A 21,788-nucleotide genomic window follows, 5' to 3' on the forward strand; every position below is an offset into this window, starting at 1 on the left:
GGCCTTGAGTGGGTGTGGCTTAGGGTGTGGTCTGTGCTGGGGGCGGGGCCTGTAGGGAGCTGGGGTCCCAAGCGGGCATTCCCCTCCTTGCCCCCACCACTTACAGCACCTGTATGTCTGGCTGGAGTCGGAGAAGGCCCACGAGCGGCAGCGGGCTGTCCACAGCTGCATGGCCCTCCTCAAATTCCTGAGCCACAACCTCTACCTGGACGTGAGTACCGTCTCTCTGGCCCCAGGCCCACACCCACCAAGCCGCCCTTCTCCCCAAGCCTGCCAAGGCGCATGGGGTCCCTACCCCCAGGACAGGAAGGATCCCCGAGTCCCCTGTGGCCTGGCCAGGCCCTCGTCCTCCTCACACACAAGGAAACAGCCGGGGTTAGGGGTTGGGGGGCCCCAGCTGAAGGCTGAACCCAGGCTCCCTGAAGCCTGACCCAGGACACTGGGCTTTTGCCAACGCAGCTTGAAGCCTCAGGCAGGCTGTCCACCCTGAGCCTGTCCCTCAGGGAAATGGGAGGAAAGGAGTTCTCCTGGGAGGGACACCGTGGGCGTCAGATGGAGACTGTGAGAATGCCGCCCTGCCCCAGACTAGGGCAGGCAGCTCTGTGCAGAGCAGCCACTGTCCCTCTGCCCTCGTCCAACACCATCTCCATCGTTTCACGGATCACAGCTTAACCACCATCTGTCACTAAGGCCCTTGGGTTGAGTGAACATCAGCACGCGTTCAGGGAGTGAGTGGTTCTGCATTTATCAGCCAAAATCAGCATCGATTCCTCAGGGAGACTCACAGGGAGATGAGGAAATTACTTCCTCGGCCTGGTGCCCAATGGGCGTGCCTTTCTGATGAAGGTGGACAGTCAGGCGGGCGGCTGGGAAACAGCCACATTCTGCCAAAGGCAAGCTTCCAATGTTCAGACCCCTCCAGCACTCCTTTGGTGAGGAGGACCCCTCTGCAGGGGTTCAAAGGGTCTTCCGTTTACTCAAAATCAACTTCTGCAACATAAGACTGGGTCTGGGAGAGGCAAGTCAGGCACTTGCCTAGGGCACACTTGTGGAGGCGCCAAAACATTCTGCAATCAAGATAAATATTTTAGTAGGATGTTTTAAACAATCAAATCAGCAAACGGCGGCCCTTGGGCTGGCCACCTGTTGTTGTGAATAAAGCTTTATTGGAACCAGGGCTGGGATTAGGGTGAGGTGAGTGAGGCAAGGTCATGGACATGCAGGCTCAGATCCTGTCTTTATTTAAAATTTTGAAACTTTTTCATGACAGATTTTTTAGCATTCATTTTGATTTTGATAAATATTGCATTAAGATAGTTTTCTCTTGTGTCCTGAGCTTTTTTTGGCATCCCCTAACATTTTGTCTGGGGAGCTTCCCCAGTGGCTCAGTGGTAAAGAATCCGCCTGCCAATGTAGGAGACACAGGTTTGATCCTTGGGTTTGATCCCACAGGTTTGATCCTCTGTCCCTGGAGAAGGAAATGGCAACTCACTTCTGTATTCTTGCCTGGGAAATCCCAGGGACAGAAGAGCCTGGTGGACTCCAGTCCATGGGGCTGCAAAAGAGTTGGACACAACTGAGCAACTGAACAGAAATGTTTTGTCCAGACCTGAATCCCAGTCCTGCATAGAGTTTGAGGGGATCCTTTCTGACGCCAGCCATGCTGGGGTGAGTGTGTGGCTGCTAGGATAGCATAAGTGGTTCTCTGCACTCTTACTACAGCCCAAAGAGGACTTCAAACGAATTGGGCAGCTGGTGGGCATGCTGGGGATTCTGTGCCAGGACCCAGACAAGACTACCCAGTGCTCCAGCCTGGAAGGGGTGGACCATCTCTACAAGCTCCTCATGCACCAGAGAGGTGAGCCTCTGAGGGTCCCCACAGAGGACCCGCTCCCACCACAGCCACAGCCTCAGCCCAACCCATGCCAGCACTCCTGAGCGCAACTCCCCCCAGACCTCCCCCAGACCCAGCCTCTAACCTCAGCCGTCAGCACAGTCATGGCTTTGTCCTGCCCTGCAGACCCACTGACTCCCCACCCTAAACTTGGACCCAGGCATGACCCTGACTTCAGATGACCCCACTCCACCCACTGCAGGTCCCGCCCTAGACCCCAAGCCTGCCTTTGCCCACCCTCACCCCTGCCCCATCCCACCCCTGACCAGGAGGAGAAGCTTCACAGGAGCACGCGCCGGCCCCCCAGGAGCCTCCCCAGGCCAGCAAGGAAGGAGCCCTGCTCTGGAGCGGCGGGGACCAGGAGGCTGCTCCGCCCAGCCCCCGGGAGGTGGCACTCTTGAAGGACCACCAGCCCAGCAGCTCCCAAGTCATCAAGGTCAAAGCCTTTAGAATCCTGGGCAGATCTGGGTGGGGGGATGTGGCCATGCTCTGCTCCGACCCCTACCACTACCCCTCTGCCGGAGCTCCCCCTGGGGCCAGGGTGTGAGTATTAAAACTGAGGCCGGGATCTCACCTGCATCTCTGGTGATTAACTAGAGCTTTGGAGGACCATGTCTCCTGGGAAGGAGGAGTTGGGGGAGGAGGGGCTGGAGATAGACGCTGGAGTCAGCAGCGCAGGCTTGAGTCTCAGCTCTGTCTCTCACGGCTGTGCAATCTTGAACAAGCTCCTTCTGTCTGAGTCTCAGTCTTCCTCGTGAAATGGGCAGAGTGATGCCAACGAAGTTCCAGCCGCCAGGAATTCCTAATAGACGGCGCTGGCTGGCTAGCTCCCGAGGTGGGCATCCTCTGAGGCACCAAACAGTGTCCTTCTCGGTGACCCTCTGCAGATACAGCCTCGACTTCCTCACTTTCCAGAGGTTTCTCCCCATCCTCTGAGAGCCAAACCCTCCTCCTTTGAAGGCATAGCATGTCTCCCCTCTTCTGATGTCATCTGACCTCCTGCAGCCAGGCCCTCCTTAGTCAGTGGCCTGGGGTGTCCAGCAGCTCCCCAGCTCCCTTTCGTCATCTCAGTGAGATCCCGAGTCTCTGGGACCGTCCGTATCTGTGTGAACCTTGCCTTTTCTGAAGATGAGCGAGGCTGGGACCCCAGGTGTGGGCTGGATGCTGGCATTGGCTGGACCAGCCGAGTTTCCTAGAGCCTTATGTTTGGAGTGGTCAGTTCATGATGTCTCCCCTATGGCGGCCCCTCTTGCTGTTGAACCCATGACTAATGAAGACCCCTGTACGGGGTGTGTCTGTCGGTCTCCCCATTAGACCTCCAGGCCAGAAGTGGAGTCCCACCTGGGCCCAGCACAGGCTCTGGTGGTAGAACCAGGCTTCAGTAAACACCCATTCAGTGGAGTCAGGCTGAACCAAATGATGAAGTGGCAGTACCTGGCTAGTAGGTGCCCAGTGAGCTTTGAATCCAGCCCTGTCTGACTCCAGAACTGTGCTCTCTGCAGCTGCAGTGGCTGTCAGCCCACTGAGGCCAATCCGGAAAAGTTCAGTAGGGAAAAACCTAAAGCCCTAGAGCCATCATTGTCCAGGGCCAGGATGGGGAAACCAGGCAGGGCTTCTGTTTACACCTGAGGACCTGGACTAGGGGAGGAGGAGACAGGGCTGGAGGGAGGGTTCCCAGGGCCAGCTCAGAGGCATCCAGGAGTTAAGGGGTCCTGGAGCACTGGGGCTCTCAGGTGGACGGAGTGACTAGGCATGTAGAGTCCAGGACCTGAAAAGAGCAGTGTGCCCCACTCTGCACGGTCCCCAGCACACAGGGATGGGGCACTCGGCTCAGCTTCTCCTTGAACAGGAAGCAGTGATGGACAGAGCACCAAAAGGGGAGAGGATGGGAGGGTCTGCTGATCAAGGCATGATGGTTCTGAGAAGGTTTGGGGTGGAGAACAGACCTGGGTTCTTGTCCCAAGTCTGTCCTGCATTCCCCATGTGGTCTTGTAAACACTATAACTTCATCACTACCATGAGCCATCTCCACCTCCGACAGCATTCCTGTCACTACCGTCACTACCACCACCACCATCCCCATCAACAGCACCAGCACCACCACCACCATCACTAACAGCACCATCACCATCACTAACAGCACCACCACCATCACCATCACTAACAGCACCACCACCATCACCACCACCACGATCACCACCATCACTAACACCACCACCACCACCACCACCACCATCACCACCATCACCATCACCACCATCACTAACAGCACCACCACCATCATCACCACCACCATCACCACCATCACTACCATCACCACCACCACCATCACCACCGTCACTAACACCACCACCACCACCACCACCATCACTAACAGCACCACCATCACCATCACCACCACCATCACTAACACCACCACCACCACCACCATCACCACCATCACCATCACTAACAGCACCACCACCATCACTAACAGCACCACCACCACCATCACCACCATCACCATCACTAACAGCACCACCATCACCATCACCACCACCATCACTAACAGCACCACCACCATCATCACCACCATCACCACCACCACCACCACCACCACCATCACTAACAGCACCACCACCATCACCATCACCACCATCACTAACACCACCACCACCACCATCACTAACAGCACCACCATCACCATCACCACCACCACCATCACCACCACCACCATCACTAACAGCACCACCACCATCACCATCACCACCACCACCACCACCATCACTAACAGCACCACCATCACCACCACCATCACTAACAGCACCACCATCACCATCACCACCACCACCACCACCACCACCACCACCACCACCACCACCACCACCACCACCACCATCACTAACAGCACCACCACCACCATCACCACCACCACGATCACCACCATCACTAACACCACCACCACCACCACCACCATCACCACCATCACCATCACTAACAGCACCACCATCACCATCACCACCACCATCACTAACAGCACCACCACCATCACCATCACCACCACCACCACCACCATCACTAACAGCACCACCATCACCATCACCACCATCACCATCACCACCACCACCACCACCATCACTAACAGCACCACCACCACCACCACCACCACCACCACCATCACCATCACCACCACCACCACCATCACTAACAGCACCACCATCACCATCACCACCACCACCATCACCATCACCACCACCACCACCACCACCATCACTAACAGCACCACCATCACCATCACCACCACCATCACTAACAGCACCACCACCACCACCATCACTAACAGCACCACCATCACCATCACCACCACCATCACTAACAGCACCACCACCACCATCATCACCATCACCACCACCACCACCATCACTAACAGCACCACCACCACCACCACCACCACCACCATCACCACCACCACCACCATCACTAACAGCACCACCATCACCATCACCACCACCACCACCATCACTAACAGCACCACCGTCACCACCATCACTAACAGCACCACCATCACCACCACCACCACCATCACTAACAGCACCACCACCACCACCATCACTAACAGCACCACCACCATCACCACCACCATGATCACCACCATCACCACCACCACCACCACCACCACCATCACCACCATCACCATCACCATCATCACCATCACCATCACCACCACCACCACCATCACTAACAGCACCACCATCACCATCACTAACAGCACCACCACCACCATCATCACCATCACCATCACCACCACCACCACCACCATCATCACCATCACCATCACCATCACTAACAGCACCGCCATCACCATCACTAACAGCACCACCACCACCATCATCACCATCACCATCACCACCACCACCACCATCACTAACAGCACCACCACCACCACCACCATCACCACCATCACCACCATCACTAACACCACCACCATCACCATCACCATCACTAACACCACCACCACCACCACCACCATCACTAACAGCACCACCACCACCACCACCATCACCACCATCACTAACAGCACCACCACCATGACTAACACCACCACCATAACCACAGAACCATCATCAGTGCCACCTCCAGCTCACATTTTTTCATGCCCTGGGCTAAAATAAGATATTCACAAGTACTTAGCAAACCTAAGATTGTAGTATTCTGGGATTCTGAGAGTCTAACTATCATTCCAGATTGAATTTCTTCAAAAACATTCTAATACTAGAACTTTAACTAAAATTTACCATTTTAGCAAACAATTTTAAATGCAATCTTAAAACAAATGATCTAACCAGATTTATATAGTAGTCTAATATTCTAACACAAAAAGTTACTTTTAGCTACAAATATGCCTGTATGCAGGTTAAGAAGCAACAGTTAGAACCGGACATGGAACAACAGACTGGTTCCAAATTGGGAAAGGAGTATGTCAAGGCTGTATATTGTCACCTTTCTTACTTAATTAACTTATATGCAGAGTACATCATGTGAAATGCCGGACTGGATGAAGCATAAGCTGGAATCAAGATTTCAGGAAGAAGTATCAATAATGATATGCAGATGACACCTCCCTTATGGCAGAAAGTGAAGAGGAACTAAAGAGCCTCTTGATGAAAGTGAAAGAGGAGAGTGGAAAAGCTGGCTTAAAGCTCAACATTCAGAAAATGAAGATCATGGCATCCGGTCCCATTGCTTCATGGCAAATAGATGGGGAAACAATGGAAATAGTGACAGACTTCATTTTCTTGGGCTCCAAAATCACTGCAGATGGTGACTGCAGCCATGAAATTAAAAGATGCTTGCTCCTTGGAAGAAAAGCTGTGACCAACCTAGACAGCGTATTAAAAGCAGAGACATTACTTTACTGACAAAGGTCCGTATAGTCAAAGCTATGGTTTTTCCAGTGGTCGTGTATGCACATGAGAGTTGGACCATAAAGAAAGCTGAAAGTGAAAGTGAAGTCGCTCAGTCGTGTCCGACTCTTTGCGACCCCATGTACCATGCTCCTCCGTCCATGGGATTTTCCAGGCAAGAGTACTGGAGTGGGTTGCCATTTCCTTCTCCAGAGGATCTTCCTGACCCAGGGATCGAACCCGGGTCTCCTGCATTGTAGGCAGATACTTTACCATCTGAGCCACCAGGGAAGTCCCTAAAGAAAGCTGAGGGCTAAACAGTTAATGCTTTTGAACTGTGGTGTTGGAGAAGACTTTGAGAGTCCCTGGAACAGCAAGGAGATCAAACCAATCAATCCTAAAGGAAATCAGTCCTGAATATTCATTGGAAGGACTGATGCTGAAGCTCCAAGACTTTGGCCACGTGATGCGAAGAATCGACTCACTAGAAAAGATCCTGCTGCTGGGAAAGATTGAGGGCAGGAGGGAAAGATTGAGGGCAGGAGGAGAAGGGAACGACAGAGAATGAGATGTTTGGATGGCATCACCGACTCAATGGACATGAATTTGAGCAAGCTCTGGGAGTTGGTGATGGACAGGGAAGCCTGGCATGCTGCAGTCCATGGGGTCACAAAGAGTCAGAGATGACTGAGAGACTGAACTGAACTGAACAAATATGCCATTAAAATTATCCTCACCTTCTAATCAATAACTGGTAAACTAACATTCTCACCAACACTTTACCAAAATTTTAGAACAGTAAGAGTCTGTTAATAATAAGTATTCTAACATTCATATATTTTTATATCTAATGTACATGCAAACATCCTAACAGACTTTCAGACATCTCAACAAATACCCTGACATGCCCAGGAACAGTTTACCATCCGACCATCTCCGCAAGCATTAATGTCCAGTCAGCCTTCCCAAGTATGACTCCACCACCAGCATTCTGTCTTCCTTTGGTTTCCAGTTGCTCAGAGTCAGAGCTTTCCCATGGAACTTTCTGGAAGGATGAAGTGTCTGTATCTGCACTATACAGGTGGCCACTGTCCCTGTGTGATGACTGAGCTCTTGAAATGTAGCAGTGTAGGGAGTTCCCTGGCGGTCCAGAGGTCAGAGCGCAGCGCTTTCTCTGCTGGGCCCAGGCTCAGTCCCCGGTCAGGGAACTAAGATCCCTCAAGCCAAGCAAGTACAGACAAAGTAAAAAAAAAAAAAAAAAAAAAAGTGGCTGGTGCAGCTGACGAACTGGATTTTAAATTTTGCTTCATTTTCTTTTATGGGCTCACCATGTAGCTTGAGCTACGTAGGATTAGTTCCCAATCCTACACCCTAGGCGGGGAGCGTGCAGAGTCGTAACCACTGGATCACCAGGGATTCCCTGAATTTTTCGTAATTAAATTTAAACAGCTTGGTATGGCTGGTGGCTACCATATTGAGCAGCACTGCTCTAAGTCTTTCCAGAAGGTTCCACCTGGGCAGTCTCCCTCTTGGAGACTGTGGTCTGAGGCTGTGGAGCAGGGATCCCACCCCCAACCTTGCATTCCCCAAGAGTACCCTCATCCCCCCAGAGTGGCTCAGGGTCTGGGGTGGGAGGTGACACCCACCCCCCTGGACATCCCCTCCCAGGAGAATGTGGGCAGCAAGCAGAGTCGGACTCCCCAGCAAGCCCTGCTAGGGCATGGGAGCCCTGGGTTCTGGACCCAGCCTGGCCCTGCCTAGCCCTCCCAGGCGCCGTGAATGAGAACAGCTCACCTGCCTTCCCAGGCCTGGGGCTTAGTGAAGGTGACCCTGAAGATCCTTCGAAGATCTGAAGTTGAGTTGCTCTTGGTTAAAACTCTGTGAGAAGGGGAGTGGGGACAGATGAGGTGAGGACTGGCCAGAGGAAGGGCAGGGTCGAGGCTGGCCAGGTCGGGTGTGTCCCAGAACAGCCCTGAGGTCTGAGAGAGGAAGGGCGCCGTGCCCCCGCCCCTCTGCTGGTCATCACACCCTCTCTTCCTGCCCCTGGGCTGTGGCTGGCTCAGAGAGACTTGCAGGAGAGCACACTGCCAGACGGGTGCCCTTGCTGGGGCCCCAGAGGGGTGGGGCTCAGGCACCTGCAGTGCTTAGAGACTTGGGGAGCCTGGAGCATTGAGATGGGGTACGAGTGCAGCCAATCAGGCGGGCACCCAGCGCCAGGGACCACGGTGACGGCGCCTCCCTCCCACCGCTACAGGAGATCATGAAGCATCTCACGATGGCAGAGCTGACCGACCTTATCTGGACGGCCGTCGATGGCCTGGGCTCCACCAGCCCCTTCCGCGTGCAGGCGGCCGCCGACATGCTGCTCACTGCCATCCAGGAGCACGGGGCCAAGCTGGAGACTGTGAGGGCAGTGGGGCCCCTGTGGAGGGCCCACCAGGATGGGGCAGGGGGCAGGGGGCAGGGGGGCAGGCCCAGCATCGGCACCCAGGGGCTAGAGCCGCGGGTCCCAGGTGGCGTCCCCAAGCTTGGGCCTGAGGGGGAGACGCAGACCCCACCCTCTGATGGGTGAGTAAATGCAGGACGGAATGGCCCACACAGGTGTCCCAGGGCCCTGGGGGGTGTTTGCAGGGTCTGGGGCAGACATGGGCTGATGGAGCAGCGATAGGATGGGAGTGGGGTGGGAGAGGAAAGCCCAGCCCAGACCCTCCAGGAGCTCTGGATCTGACTACAGACTGAGGAGGAGGAGCAACGCAGGGCCCTGGGGGGACTCCCAGGTAGAGGATGACTGATGCCTCAGGGGGGTGCTCTTGGAGACAAGCATGAATGAATGAGTAATGAGACCCAAAAGTGCAAGGGGAGGGGCCTGCCAGACATCAGAGCAGCAGGTACCAGAGTGATGGCAGGACACGACATCGTCTGAACAGAAGGCAGACACCCCGTGTCCCCCCAGCCCCAAGACCGGGGCCAGATGCTCTAGCCCCTGGGTGTGTCTGAACCTTCAGTGACTGGGCAATGTTTGGACAGACTTGGACGACCCCAAATGCTGTGCAGATGGTGCTCTCCCCCTGTCAGCCCAGGGGTCCCCTTCTGACTCGTGTCCAGGGCAGAGAAGAGCCTCCCCCGTCAGACCTCCCTCTTAGAGCCCCCAGGGCAGGGCTGTGCATCCCCCTCAGGAGAGCACTCTACCTGAAGGGGCTCCACGCCCATCGGGGCAGCTCCTGCCTCCCTGTTCAGGCTGCCCGGGGCGGGGCCTGGCCCCCTGCCCAGACCAGCCCTCTCCCCATACTCTTCCTCCCCGCACAGGTTGCCAGCCTGGGCCGGGCCATCCACCTGCAGCTCTGCTCCATCCGCATCCCCCAAGCCAAGGAAAATGCCCTGCAGGCCATCACCCTGCTGGCCCGGAACCACACCTCCGAGCTGGTGGCCGCCTTCCTGGACTTCTCCATTCCGCTGGACAGGTGCCCAGCCCTCCTTCCCTCCCCGCCCCAGTGCCCACTGCCCATCCTCCCCCAGGCAGAGGGCAGGATCTCTGCACCCTGCCTGCCCTCCTGCTTGCCCATGAACAGGGCTGGGAGCCCCGCGGGAGCACTTGTCTGTTCATTTACTGTGCCCCTCCTGGGGCCACCCCTGGGGAGGCACCACGCACTGTCCCTTCTCTCGGTGACCCCATAAAACACCCTGCCCAGCCACCACCACCCATCACCTGGTGGAGAGGGGCCCGGGATCCTGGGTGCTCCCGGCAAGACCCCTGTCAACACCAAACCCTCTCCCCGCTTCCTGCTCCTCCAGGGACCCTCACCCTGCCCCCGCCCCCCAGTGGCACCACAGTCCCCAGGCCCCTGAGCCTGGAAACAGTACTTTAGCTCTAAAATCCCAGTTCTGAATCCCAGGTTTTCAGTCTATACCACCTGCTTACCCAGCCACCACGCACCTGCCCTGGGTCACTCCTGGAACCTTGAGGTTGTAGCTCCTGGTCACCAACACCCTCTCACTCGCTCCCACTGCCTTGATCTTGGGGACACCAACATCTTTGGCTTACCCTGATGCCTCAACACCTGGACCTCCTCTCCCATCTCCCTCAGCCTCCCCCTCCCACAGTCGTAGCCTCGGCTCAGCCACCTTCGGTTTCAAGCATCTGTCCCCTGCCCTGACCCCCTCCTGCCTCACTCTGGATGGTACCCACCCCCGACCAGTGAGCCTCTACCCTCCGGGACTCCACGTACACTGCCTTGCTCACCTCCTCACAGCCCCTCCCCTGTCCTCACCTCCCTCCTTGCCAGCATAGAACCTACCTTCTGGTGTCAAAGTAACCCCCTGAACACACCCCAAGCCCCTTGGCCCCTTTGTCACACCCAGCTTGCAAAACTCAGCTGGCTCCGCCTACTTCGTGCCCGCACCTGTGCAGCCACATGCGGAAAGGAGCGTGCCGCCACCCCCTGAATTCCCAGCCACACGTCTCCACGGAGCCCTCGGGGCGGCCCAGAAGCCACATTTCCCCACCCCTCCCCTCCCCTCGGCCCCCAGCACCTCTGCCCCCGCCTCACACTTGGCCACCGACCTTGCGTCCATACCCCTGAAAAATCGGAAGCTGCCAGAAGAGAACTGTCACAGGCTCCCGACACCCAGGACCCTGTTTCCAGGAAGATTTCTAATCTTCATATGGAAGGGATTTTTTGCTTTTATTAGCAATGTCTAGTGTTATTGCACTGTGATCAGAGAAAGCCATCAGATATTTCTGGTTTATGTAATTTACTGATCTTTTAAACAATTTTTGTGACTATTCTGTGGGCGCTTGAAAGGGTGTTTGCTCTTTTTCCTACTCTCAGGTGTAGGACTTGCTATGAAGCTTCACTTTGTCGATCTGTTGTTTAGCTGTCTTCTGCCTCCTTGCTTGTGTCTGTGTGATCTGCCTTGTACTGAGAGTGGTGTGTTAGCGTGTCCTGTTATTAATATGTCTCGGTCTGTGTCTCCTTCCCTCGCCTGTGGTTTTTGTTAATACTGCGTAAGGTTGTCATGCTATTTGGTGTATACATATTCATAAGTGTTGTGTCTCCTTTATGGGTTGTGCCTTTCAGCATTAAAAAGTGCCCTGCCTCGTCACATGCGATGCTTGAAGGGCTTGAATTCCATTTTGTTATCAGAATCACGTCCCCCACTTTCCCATTTTCCCCCATTTGCCCAGTATTCATTTGTCCGCGCTTTCATTCAACCTTTCAGGACCCATTCGTTTTAGGTGTCTTCCTATATACAGCGCATAGTTCGGTCTTGACCTGTGATCAAATTGGAAATCTTTCTATTTTAATAGATGAGTTAAGTCCATTCGCACTTGTCGATGCGACTGATGTGTCAGACCTCAGTTCTGTCATAATATTTTGTAATTGCATGTGTTTTATTTGGCACATATTTTTCTATGGCATGGGTATTCTTTGATCTTTGGCTCTTTTCTTTATTTAGGAAGAGTTGTATTTTTGTTCCGGCTGTTACCTTTGTACTCCTAACCTATTTTATTGTCCTTCCTCCCTTGTTTTCTTAACTTTTTAACATCTGGTTTACCCATTTTTGCTGATACCCTTAAACTCCCACCCATGCCCCCATGGAACAACCAGTGAGATTATTCATCCCTATCCAGCCGTGTTTTCATGTGCACAGTTCTTTGTCAACATTTGCACTGTACTCCTCCCACGCTGGTTTTTAGTGAGTACACACACTCACCCCAAGTCCCTTTGCCAAAGATTCTAGGTCATCCCTTATCTTGACTAAGTTAATGCTCTGACAGTTTCCTCAAGAAGGCTCGTGGGTTCAGAATGCCCTGGCTTCTTTTATGTTGAAAGTTGTTTACTTGAAAGGTGGCTTGGCTGAATATAAAAGCCTTGGTTCACACTTTCTTTTATTAACTTTTGTTTTTTGGTGTGTGGTGGTGGTGGTGGTTTTTTTTTTTTTTTTTTTTTGGCCACACCATGCAGAATGCGGGATCCTAGGTCTTGCAAGGATTGAACCCAAGCCCCCTGCTTTGGGAGCATGGAGTCTTCACCACTGGGCCACCGGGGAAGTCTCTAAGTGATTTTTTTTTTTTAGTTCTGCTCAGTTGTTGCCTTGCTTTGTTTTTGAAAAGCCTCATGACAGTTGTTTGGTTTGGCTTGGTTTGGTTGTCTTTGTAAGTTATCTTTTAGCCTGGAGACTTTGAAAATTGTTTTATCTTTGAAATTCAACAATTTTACTAAGAAATGTCAAGATTAGACCATTCTGTGTTCATTTTCCCAGGTACCTGATAAGTCTTTTGGGCATGTAGATTTAAGTCTCTAACGTTTCTAGAAAGTTCTCTAGGTTGTAGTTTTTCTCTTCCGGTTTATTGAGACATAATTGGACATACAGCACTGGTTAAGTTTAAGGTGTACAGGATAATGATTTGACTTACATATATCATGAAATGATTACCACAATAATTTAGTGAACATTCATCATCTCATATAGATACAAAATAAAAAGATAAATTATTTTTCCTTGTGATGAGAACTCTTAGATCTCCTTTCTTCGTAACTTCTGCATATAACATGCAGCGGTGTTAGTTAATCATGTTGTGCGTGGCACCCCTAGTCTTCTTTATCTTATAACTGGAAGTCCTTTTGACCACCTTCATCTAATTCCCTCATCCCCACCCCTCGCCTCTGGTAACCACAAATCTGGTCTCTCTATGAGTTTGTTTGTTTTGAAGTATACTGCTACTGCTAAGTCGCTTCAGTCGTGTCCGACCCTGTGTGACCCCATAGACAGCAGCCCACCAGGCTCCCCCGCCCCTGGGATTCTCCAGGCAAGAACACTGGAGTGGGTTGCCATCTCCTTCTCCAATGCATGAGAGTGAGAAGTGAAAGTGAAGTCGCTCAGTGGTGTCCAACCCTCAGCGACCCCATGGACTGCAGCCCACCAGGCTCTTCCATCCATGGGATTTTCCAGGCAAGAGTGCTGGAGTGGGGGGCCATCGCCTTCTCCTTGAAGTATAACTGACCTACAACACGGTGCTAGTTCCTGATGCCCGACATGGTGATCCTGTGTTTCTATACATTTCATAATGCTGTCAGCATGCAAAGGTATTACCTGATCACTGGCTGTATTCCCCACCCTTACATTCCATCCCCATGACTTATTTTGTAGCTGAAAGTTTGTACCTCTTGGTCTCCCTTGCCCACTTCTCCCTTGGTTATAATTTTAAATATTGGTTCCATCCCATTGTTTTTTTTCCTTTTTCAGAGGCTCCAGAGATTCACATGTCTTCCATTTGAATGTCTTCCATTTCCACTTCTTTCTCTGTGGCCCTTAGCGCTTCTCTTAAACTCATCTTTATTGTCTTGGTGATCTTTCTACTCTTCCTCAATGTTCCTTTCTAAATTTTCACTTGAGTTGTATCTCTCTTGAGCACTTTACAATTTTTTTTCACTTCTGAGTTCAGTCAGCTCTTTTTTTCCTTCCTTATTAGAGGCTGTTCTTGGTCCTTTTTGAATTTATAATTCAAGGTGGTTTTCCATGTCTTTAAATGCTTGCTTGAGTACATTGACCTGCAGGAGAGGTGTCGTCTTACACTTTTTTTCTGCGTCATGACTGTTTATCAGGGGAGGAATTTTCTTGTTGGATCTGTGTTTTCTGTTTTCCAGGGAAGGGTTGCAATGACTCTGTGAATCTGTTAATTTTTCTCCTGTTTATATACAACACTATTGGAGTGTTTTGTAGGATTTCAAGTTCAATGGCACCCTCTTCTGTCAGCATAACAAAGACCAGATAACTTAGCAGATTTTTAGTTTTGGTGAGAGGTGGGAGGGTTGTGTGTCTTCCGCTTTCGAGGGTGCTCTTTTCTCTCGTGCAGGTCCTTGAATTTTTCCTATTTCACACCTCTACCTTTCACTAACCAATTTCAAAGGGTACGTCTGTCTTTTCTGCCCTTTCTCTCCTCCCCGAAGCTGTGTGTCTCGGAGGCTGCCCTTCAGATGAGCATCCTTTTCGGTCCCTTGCCTGGGATCCATGCTTTGGTTTCCTTGTTCTCCTTCTTTTTGTTGTTTCATAGTCTCAGACTTAAGATGGACCTCGTCTTCCTGAAGGTAATTCAGATCAGCTCCGAGCCCTGTTAGCAGCTCCCGTCTCTTCTCCTCTCTGGGGTTTCTCTCCCCCGCCTTTGTCTGCCGCAGAGCTTTGTGGAGGAGCAGGGGCGAGTGAGAGGCGCTGCAGGCGGGGCTGGCATAGCCCTCTCCCGCTCGCAGCGTCCCTCAAGGCACTCCGTGGTGTGGTGTAGCTTTGCTTTTCCTCTTGCTGCGTGGTTTCTCGAGGACATTTTGAGAGGTGAGGGGACCCCGGCAGCCACCGTCGTTCTCAGCTGCTCAGGTCTATAGGTCAGTTTTCCCCATACTGGAATTTATATCTTGTTTCCTCAGTGCTAAGAAGCACAGTTTTCATACGTCAGCATCTATGCAGTGCGAGCACGTTTTACACTGATGGCACCTTCACCTGGGCTGACGGGGGTGGAGGGGTTCTCAGTCACCTGGGGGCACTCTCAGCCGGAGACCAGTGCAAATTTTAAAGTCCTTGCTGGAGGGTTTTTGGGGGGCCCACACTGGTGGTGTGAATTCAGAGCCCTGTGTAGGTTTTGTGTTTCAGATTCTCAGGCGCACCCTCCTTCTTCCCTTCACAGGCTGAGCAAGCACTGGATCGTCTCGCTGTTTCTTCCTGTAGGACAGGCTTTTTATCTTCTCTTGTTTTATCCCGTTTACCTTGTACACACAGCCCATGGGGTCCAGCCTTTATGATGGGGTCCCTATTAGACTCCCATCTTGGATAGCTTCCCTTTCTTAGGAGCACATGAAATAACTGTGGTGTGTCCTTAAAGTATCAACAGAATTGTGTGATTCGTGCCCCTCCAGTATTCTTTTGTTGTCTGGTTTCTCCCCGCCTCAACATTTTGTGTTTAAGATTCATCCCGTTATGTTACACATAGTTGGAGTTCATTCACTTTGAGTTGCCGTGTCTTGTCCCATCTTGGTAAACACCAGTTACCCTTGTTAGTGTGGACGGACATTTGAGTTTGGGTCTGTGCTTAACACTGCCGTGAAGCTGCACATACGTGTGTCCTGAGACACACCCACACTCAATTTCCTTGTGCGGGCATGTCACTCACCTAACATGATACAAAATACTCCCAACATGCTTAAACCACCTCTCACACCCACCGTATTTTTATATATGTAGTTCCTGTTACTCCACGTCTTCACTGACACTTAACATCAATCTTTTAGCCAACCATCTAAATTTTAGTCGATCTAAAATTGGGTGGTATTAATCATGCTGCTGCTGCTGCTGCTCAGTCGCTTCAGTCGTGTCCGACTCTATGCGACCCCAGAGACAGCAGCCCACTAGGCTCCCCCATCACTGGTATTAATCATATTTCCATGTTAATTTTCATTCTGCTGATTAAGTAATGAGGTTGTACATCTTTTCATGCAATTTTTGGCCGTTGGGGCATCTTCTTTGGGGTGCCTGTTCAAGTATCCTCCAGATATTTTTGTTGGGTTGTCCCTCTTTTTCTTATCAATTTCTAGGGATTCTTTATGTAATCTGGATACAAGGTCTCTCTTGATTATTATATTACATGTCTTCTCCCCTTTGCAGCTTTCCTGTCTCTCCCTCACTCGGTCCTTTCATGAAGAGGAGTTCCCAGGTCGCTCATTTATTCTCAACATTACCTTATAAAAGTCCTAGAGTGTGGGAACTTCCCTGGTGATCCAGTGGTTAAGACTGCTCTCCCAATTCAGGGGGCCCTCAATCCCTCTTCAAGGAACTAACATCCCACATGTCACATGGCCAGGCAAAAAAAAGGCCCTAGACTTTGCCTTTCTCATTCAGCCCGCCGACTGCCCAGCTGAGGGCCGTGTGCAGGGCCCTGCCCTCAGGCTCTCTGCCTGGCACTGCTGCCTGGGCCAGGCAAGCACCCAAGGTTCTCATTCCTACAGCTTTAGAACGATTCACCTCCCTGATCCAGAAAGCCTCGCCCTCCTCCTGCTCCTCCTCCTCCTCCTCCTGCGAGGCTGTCCTGGCCATTCGTGGCCCTTTGCCTTTCTCTGTACACTTCAGAATCATCACCAAGCCTCCTCGTTTTCTTTTTCCTCATTCACCCTTGGGCAGCTAGTTTTCTTGGATTGGCCCTCAGAGCTGGACTGGGAGTAACCCTTGCTTTGTCACGCTCACCCACCCTGGCTCTCAGCGTGGCCAGCTTTCTTTAACTTAGTTCTTTACTTAGAACAGGGATTCTTCTTGGTAATCAAATGCTCACCTGGGAGGCCATCATCCAGACAAAAGCCGGGGCCCTGGTTATGAGCTGCACCTAAGGGCCAGGCTGCCCACCCTCACTGGCTCCATCCCCTGCTCACCGACCCAAGGGTCTCCATTCTTTTTCTTTCATTTTATATAGTGTGTTTGCATCCAAACATATTCCTAAAACATTCTATTTGCAGTTTCTATAATTTATATAAACAGCATCATGATGCATATAGTCTTTGCAGACTTTTTCCACTGGCCTGATATTAATGTAGAGTTTTAGGTCTAGATTCTCTATCTAACCTAAATCTAATAACATCAGTTCTTCTTTCTTTAAGATTGTATTGTCTCTTTCCACTTTTTTTTTAATAGACTTTTTTTGGAGCTGTTTTAGATTTACAGAAAAATTGAGCTGAAGTTGCAAAGTTCCCATCTACTTCCCTCTCCTGCCAACCTCTTCTCTTGGTAACATCTTGCCTCAGTGTGGTAGGCTTATTACACTTGATAAACCAATATTGATATATTATCATTAACAAGTCTATAGTTTACGTTACAGTCCGCTCTTGGGGATGTACATTCTATGGGACAAATGTGCAATGACGGGTATTGACTATTACAGTATCAAACAGAATAGCTTCGTGGCCCCAAAGCCCCTGTGCTCTGTCTGTTCATCCCTCCCTCCCTCTAAACCCCTGGCAACCTCTGATCTTTTGAGTGTCTCCATGGTTTTGCCTTTTCCAGAACGTCATAGAGCTGGAATCATCCTGTGTAGCCTTTTTAGGTTAGCTTCTGTCACTTTCTGATAAGCTTTCAGGTTCTTCTATGTCTTCATGTCAACCACTCTCACCCCCTAGGAACTCTTTCTTTGTTAGTTCTTTTGTGTTGGGGGCGGGAGTGTGAAACGATCCCCACAGTAAGTCTAGTCAGCAGTCATCCTCATTCCTAGTTACAGATCTTTGTCCTTGTGACAAGAACGTGTAAAGTGGCAAAAGTTGGAGAGATGCAATACAGTGTTAACAGCTACAGTCGCCCTGCACTATGCTATGTCCCTGTGATTCATTTCCCCATTTCGCCTACCTCCGACTCCTCACCTCTAGCAACCCCCAACCTGTTCTCTGTAGAGAGGAGCTTGGGTTTTGTTTCTTTGGGTTGGATTTTGGTTTCATTTAGATTCCATGTATAAGCAAGATCACGTGGTATTTGTCTTCCTGTCTCTGATTTATTTCACTGAACATAATACCCTCAAGGCTGATACGTGTTATCTCAAATGGCAAGAGTTCCTTCTCTCTTATGGCTGAATGATATTTCATTTTATGCACACACATACACATACACGTATACATAGGGCTTCCCAGGAGGCTCAGTGGAAAAGAGTCTGCCTGTCAATGCAGCAGACATGGGTTCAATCCCTGGTCAGGGAAGATCCCCTGGAGAAGGAAACAGCAACCCTCTCCGGTATTACTGCCTGGGAAATCCCATGGCCGAGGAGCTTGGCAGGCTACAGTCCAGGGGGTTGCAAAAGAGTTGGACATGACTTAGCAACTAAACAACAGCATGTATGTGCCTGCTGATGGGCAATTATGTCTTCTCCATATCTTGGCAATTATAAATATTCTGAAGGAGATCAGCCCTGGGATTTCTTTTGGAAGGACTGATGCTAAAGCTGAAACTCCAGTCCTTTGGCCACCTCATGTGAAGAGTTGACTCATTGGAAAAGACTCTGATGCTGGGAGGGATGGGGGGCAGGAGGAAAAGGGGACGACCGAGGATGAGATGGCTGGATGGCATCACCGACTCAAGGGATGTGAGTTTGCGTGAACTCTGGGAGTTGGTGATGGACAGGGAGGCCTGGCGTGCTGCAGTTCATGGGGTCGCAAAGAGTTGCACACGACTGAGCGACTGAACTGAACTAAACGGATGAACATGGCGGCTCACATATCTTTTCAAATTAGTGTTTTCATATTCTATTCATATAAATTCCCATAAGTGAAGCCATGGGGTGGTCCAATTTTTAGTGTTTTGATTAATCTTCATACTATTTTCCATAATGGCTGCACCAATTTACATTTCCACCAATAGAGTATGAGGGTTCTATCTTCTCCACATCCGGGCCAGCACTCATTATTCCCCGTCGTTTTGATAACAGGTGTGAGCTGACAGCTCATTGTGGCTTTGAGTCCCATCTCCTTGATGATGAGAGACGCAGAGCGTCTTTTCATGGACCCGTTGGCCATCCGTATACCTTCTTTGGAAAAGTGTCTGTTCAAATCCTCTGCCCGTTTTTTAATTGGACGGCGTGGGGAGCTTTTGTTTATTTTTGATGTTGAGTTGTGTGTGTTTCATATGTGTTGGATATTAAAACCCATTTTCACAAGCATGATTTGCAAATATGTTTCCCATTTACTGTGCTGCCTTTCGTCTTGTTGATGGTTTCCTTTGTTGTGCAGAAGCGTTTCAGTTTGACGCAGTCTCGCTTGTTGATGCTTGCTTTTGTTCCCTCTGCTTTTGGTGTCAGATCCAAAAACTGATTGCCAAGACTGATGTCAAGAGCTTCCCGCCTATGTTTTCTTCTAGGCGTTATACAGTTTCGGGTCTTACATTCAAGTCGTTAATCATCTAGAGTTAATTTTTGTATTTGGGGTAAGATAGAGGTCCAATTTTATTATTTTGCATGAGGCTGCCCAGTTTTCCCAACACCATTTGTTGAAAAGACTGCCTTTCCCCATTGTATGTCCTTGGTTGCTTTGTCGTAAATGAGTTGAGCACGTCTGCGTGGGCTTATTTCTGGGCTGGGAACACTTCCTTAACGTGGCTTCCAGGCCCACACTTGCCTGACCCTCCCTACACCTCCCCAGCTACTACTGCTCAGCCTCCTGGCTCCTTCCTCCTGTCCCCTGACCTCTTAGCTCAGGGATTGAAGGGCTGACCTCAGGCCTCATCTTCACTTATAATCCTTCCCTGACGGCCACACCCCAAGACCAGGCGGAAAGACCATGGGACTAGACACGCCTGACCTCCAATACCAGCTCCTAGTTATGAGGCAGGGCCCTGATCAGGGCACACCTTATCTCTAGTCCTTAGTTTCCTCACATGCAAAATGGGTACAAGGACTCTGCAAAGCCCTACACACGCCAGTGACGGCCGCTAAGTTGGCCCAGGTCAGGCCCCAGGGAGCTGGTGGTCCCCAGCAAACCCAGGCCTAGAAGGAAACGGCCACTGTATGGCAAGCCGTAAAGGCTGAGCGGGAACAGGCCCTGTGAGGAGGCCCAGAGGCAGGAGAGGAGGGAAGGCAGAGATGCTGGAGGTCAGAGGGTAATAGCTTTGGGTACCAACTAGACTTGTCCTGAGTGTACTTAGGCATCATGGAGGGTGACAGAGTCTGCCACTGGGATGAGAGGGGCCTGAAAGGGGGAAGACCCAGGACCACGGGCCAGGGCAGCCAGCCCCACCTCTGCTGCAGCCCCCGGGCCACACACACCGCTGTCCAGGGCCCAGCCCTCACGCCCCTTCCCCATCTCACCCACCCATCCTGCCAGGGTTCAGCTCAGGACCAGCCTGGCTTCCTCCCAGGCACCCCACTGCAGGCACTGAGGCCCTGGGCACGGTGGCTGCTGCTGTGACCCAGGCTGGGCAGGCCGGAGTCTCAGCGCTGCCCTCACACCACCCTTTGCCTGCAGCCACGCCTTCCGGTTGTGGAGGGCCCTGGGTGCCGAGCAACCCGTGAGCCACCTGGTGCTGGCCATGCTGCTGGGCTGGCTGCAGAAGCGGCCCCTGCCCACGAGGACCAGCGGCGGCAGCCCCCAGCCCAAGAAGGCCTACCTGCGCTCCCTGGCCGTGAGTCTCTGCCCCCACCACCCCAGATGCCCTCCCAGCTGCCTTCTCGAGTGGGTGCAGTCACACGTGGGTGTGAGGCACCCACTGCGTGTGCCAGGCCCCGGGGAGGGGGAGCCCCATACTCAGGCTGTGAAAGCCCTGTTCTGCCCAGCCTGGCCTGGACAAGGGGGCCTCCGAGGTGGCCCCAGCTGGGAGCTGACCCTGGGTCCAGGCCCAGCTCCCCACTTCCCAACCGAGGGCCCTGGACCCCTCCAGCCAGGTGTAGGCAGTGAGGAAGGGCATGGAGAGATTCGTGAATCTGCCCCCATACTAGGGTTCTGGAAGAATCTTACAGGCGGCCTCCAGCGGCTCCCACCCTCCTGTAGAAGTCCACACCCACTCCCCACCTGCCCCCCAGCTTTCCCCACAAGCCCAGACCCTGCTTGCACAGTCCCCGGAGCAGTAGGCTCGTTTCCTAACCTGCTTCACCTGGGCTGGACTCTGTGGGGCTGCGGCTGTGCCCCAGCCCTGTTTGACCCAGGGCTGAGAACCCACTCGCACCCCCTAGCCCCCTGAACAGTGGACAGAGCCTCCTAGGCAAGCTGCTGCCCCCAGCCAAGGGGTGTGATGGCCACACTCGGTGCCCAGGAAAACCCACCCTGTCTCCATGTCAGCCCTCCATCAGCCCGGCCCCTCGACACCCCCAGACCTGGACCCTCCCTGTTGGAAACCAGACTCAGCTTGGGGTCAGCAGGGTGGCCTTCCTGGGTCCTGCCCTCCTCTTGTCATCCCCCCCACCTTGAGAACATTCTGGATCCAAGTCCCCTCTCCAGGTGTGGGAGACCCTGGGGCTGCTGTCTGGTAGCTCCCCCTTCGTGTGTTCCCCACCCAGCATTCATTCA

At 52.0% G+C, this 21,788-nt stretch overlaps 1 protein-coding gene and 1 long non-coding RNA gene across 2 annotated transcripts in view; one reads left to right on the plus strand and one right to left on the minus strand.

The window, feature by feature from the left end:
* LOC101118112 (maestro heat-like repeat family member 5) overlaps nucleotides 1-21,788 on the plus strand; it is a 57,173-nt gene that overhangs the window by 21,657 nt on the left and 13,728 nt on the right. The window contains 6 exon segments of the mRNA XM_060419957.1: nucleotides 107-211; nucleotides 1,723-1,858; nucleotides 2,164-2,330; nucleotides 9,032-9,181; nucleotides 10,084-10,238; nucleotides 20,751-20,907. Coding sequence (XP_060275940.1) covers nucleotides 107-211; nucleotides 1,723-1,858; nucleotides 2,164-2,330; nucleotides 9,032-9,181; nucleotides 10,084-10,238; nucleotides 20,751-20,907 — 870 coding nt within the window.
* On the minus strand, nucleotides 1,226-4,025 carry LOC132660277 (uncharacterized). Its single transcript, XR_009601698.1, has 2 exons — nucleotides 2,469-4,025; nucleotides 1,226-1,555 (listed from the first exon to the last, which is right to left on the minus strand). It is a non-coding gene; the product is annotated as an uncharacterized LOC132660277 (long non-coding RNA).

Source organism: Ovis aries, chromosome 9 (assembly GCF_016772045.2).
Source record: "Ovis aries strain OAR_USU_Benz2616 breed Rambouillet chromosome 9, ARS-UI_Ramb_v3.0, whole genome shotgun sequence".
NCBI lineage: Eukaryota > Metazoa > Chordata > Mammalia > Artiodactyla > Bovidae > Ovis > Ovis aries.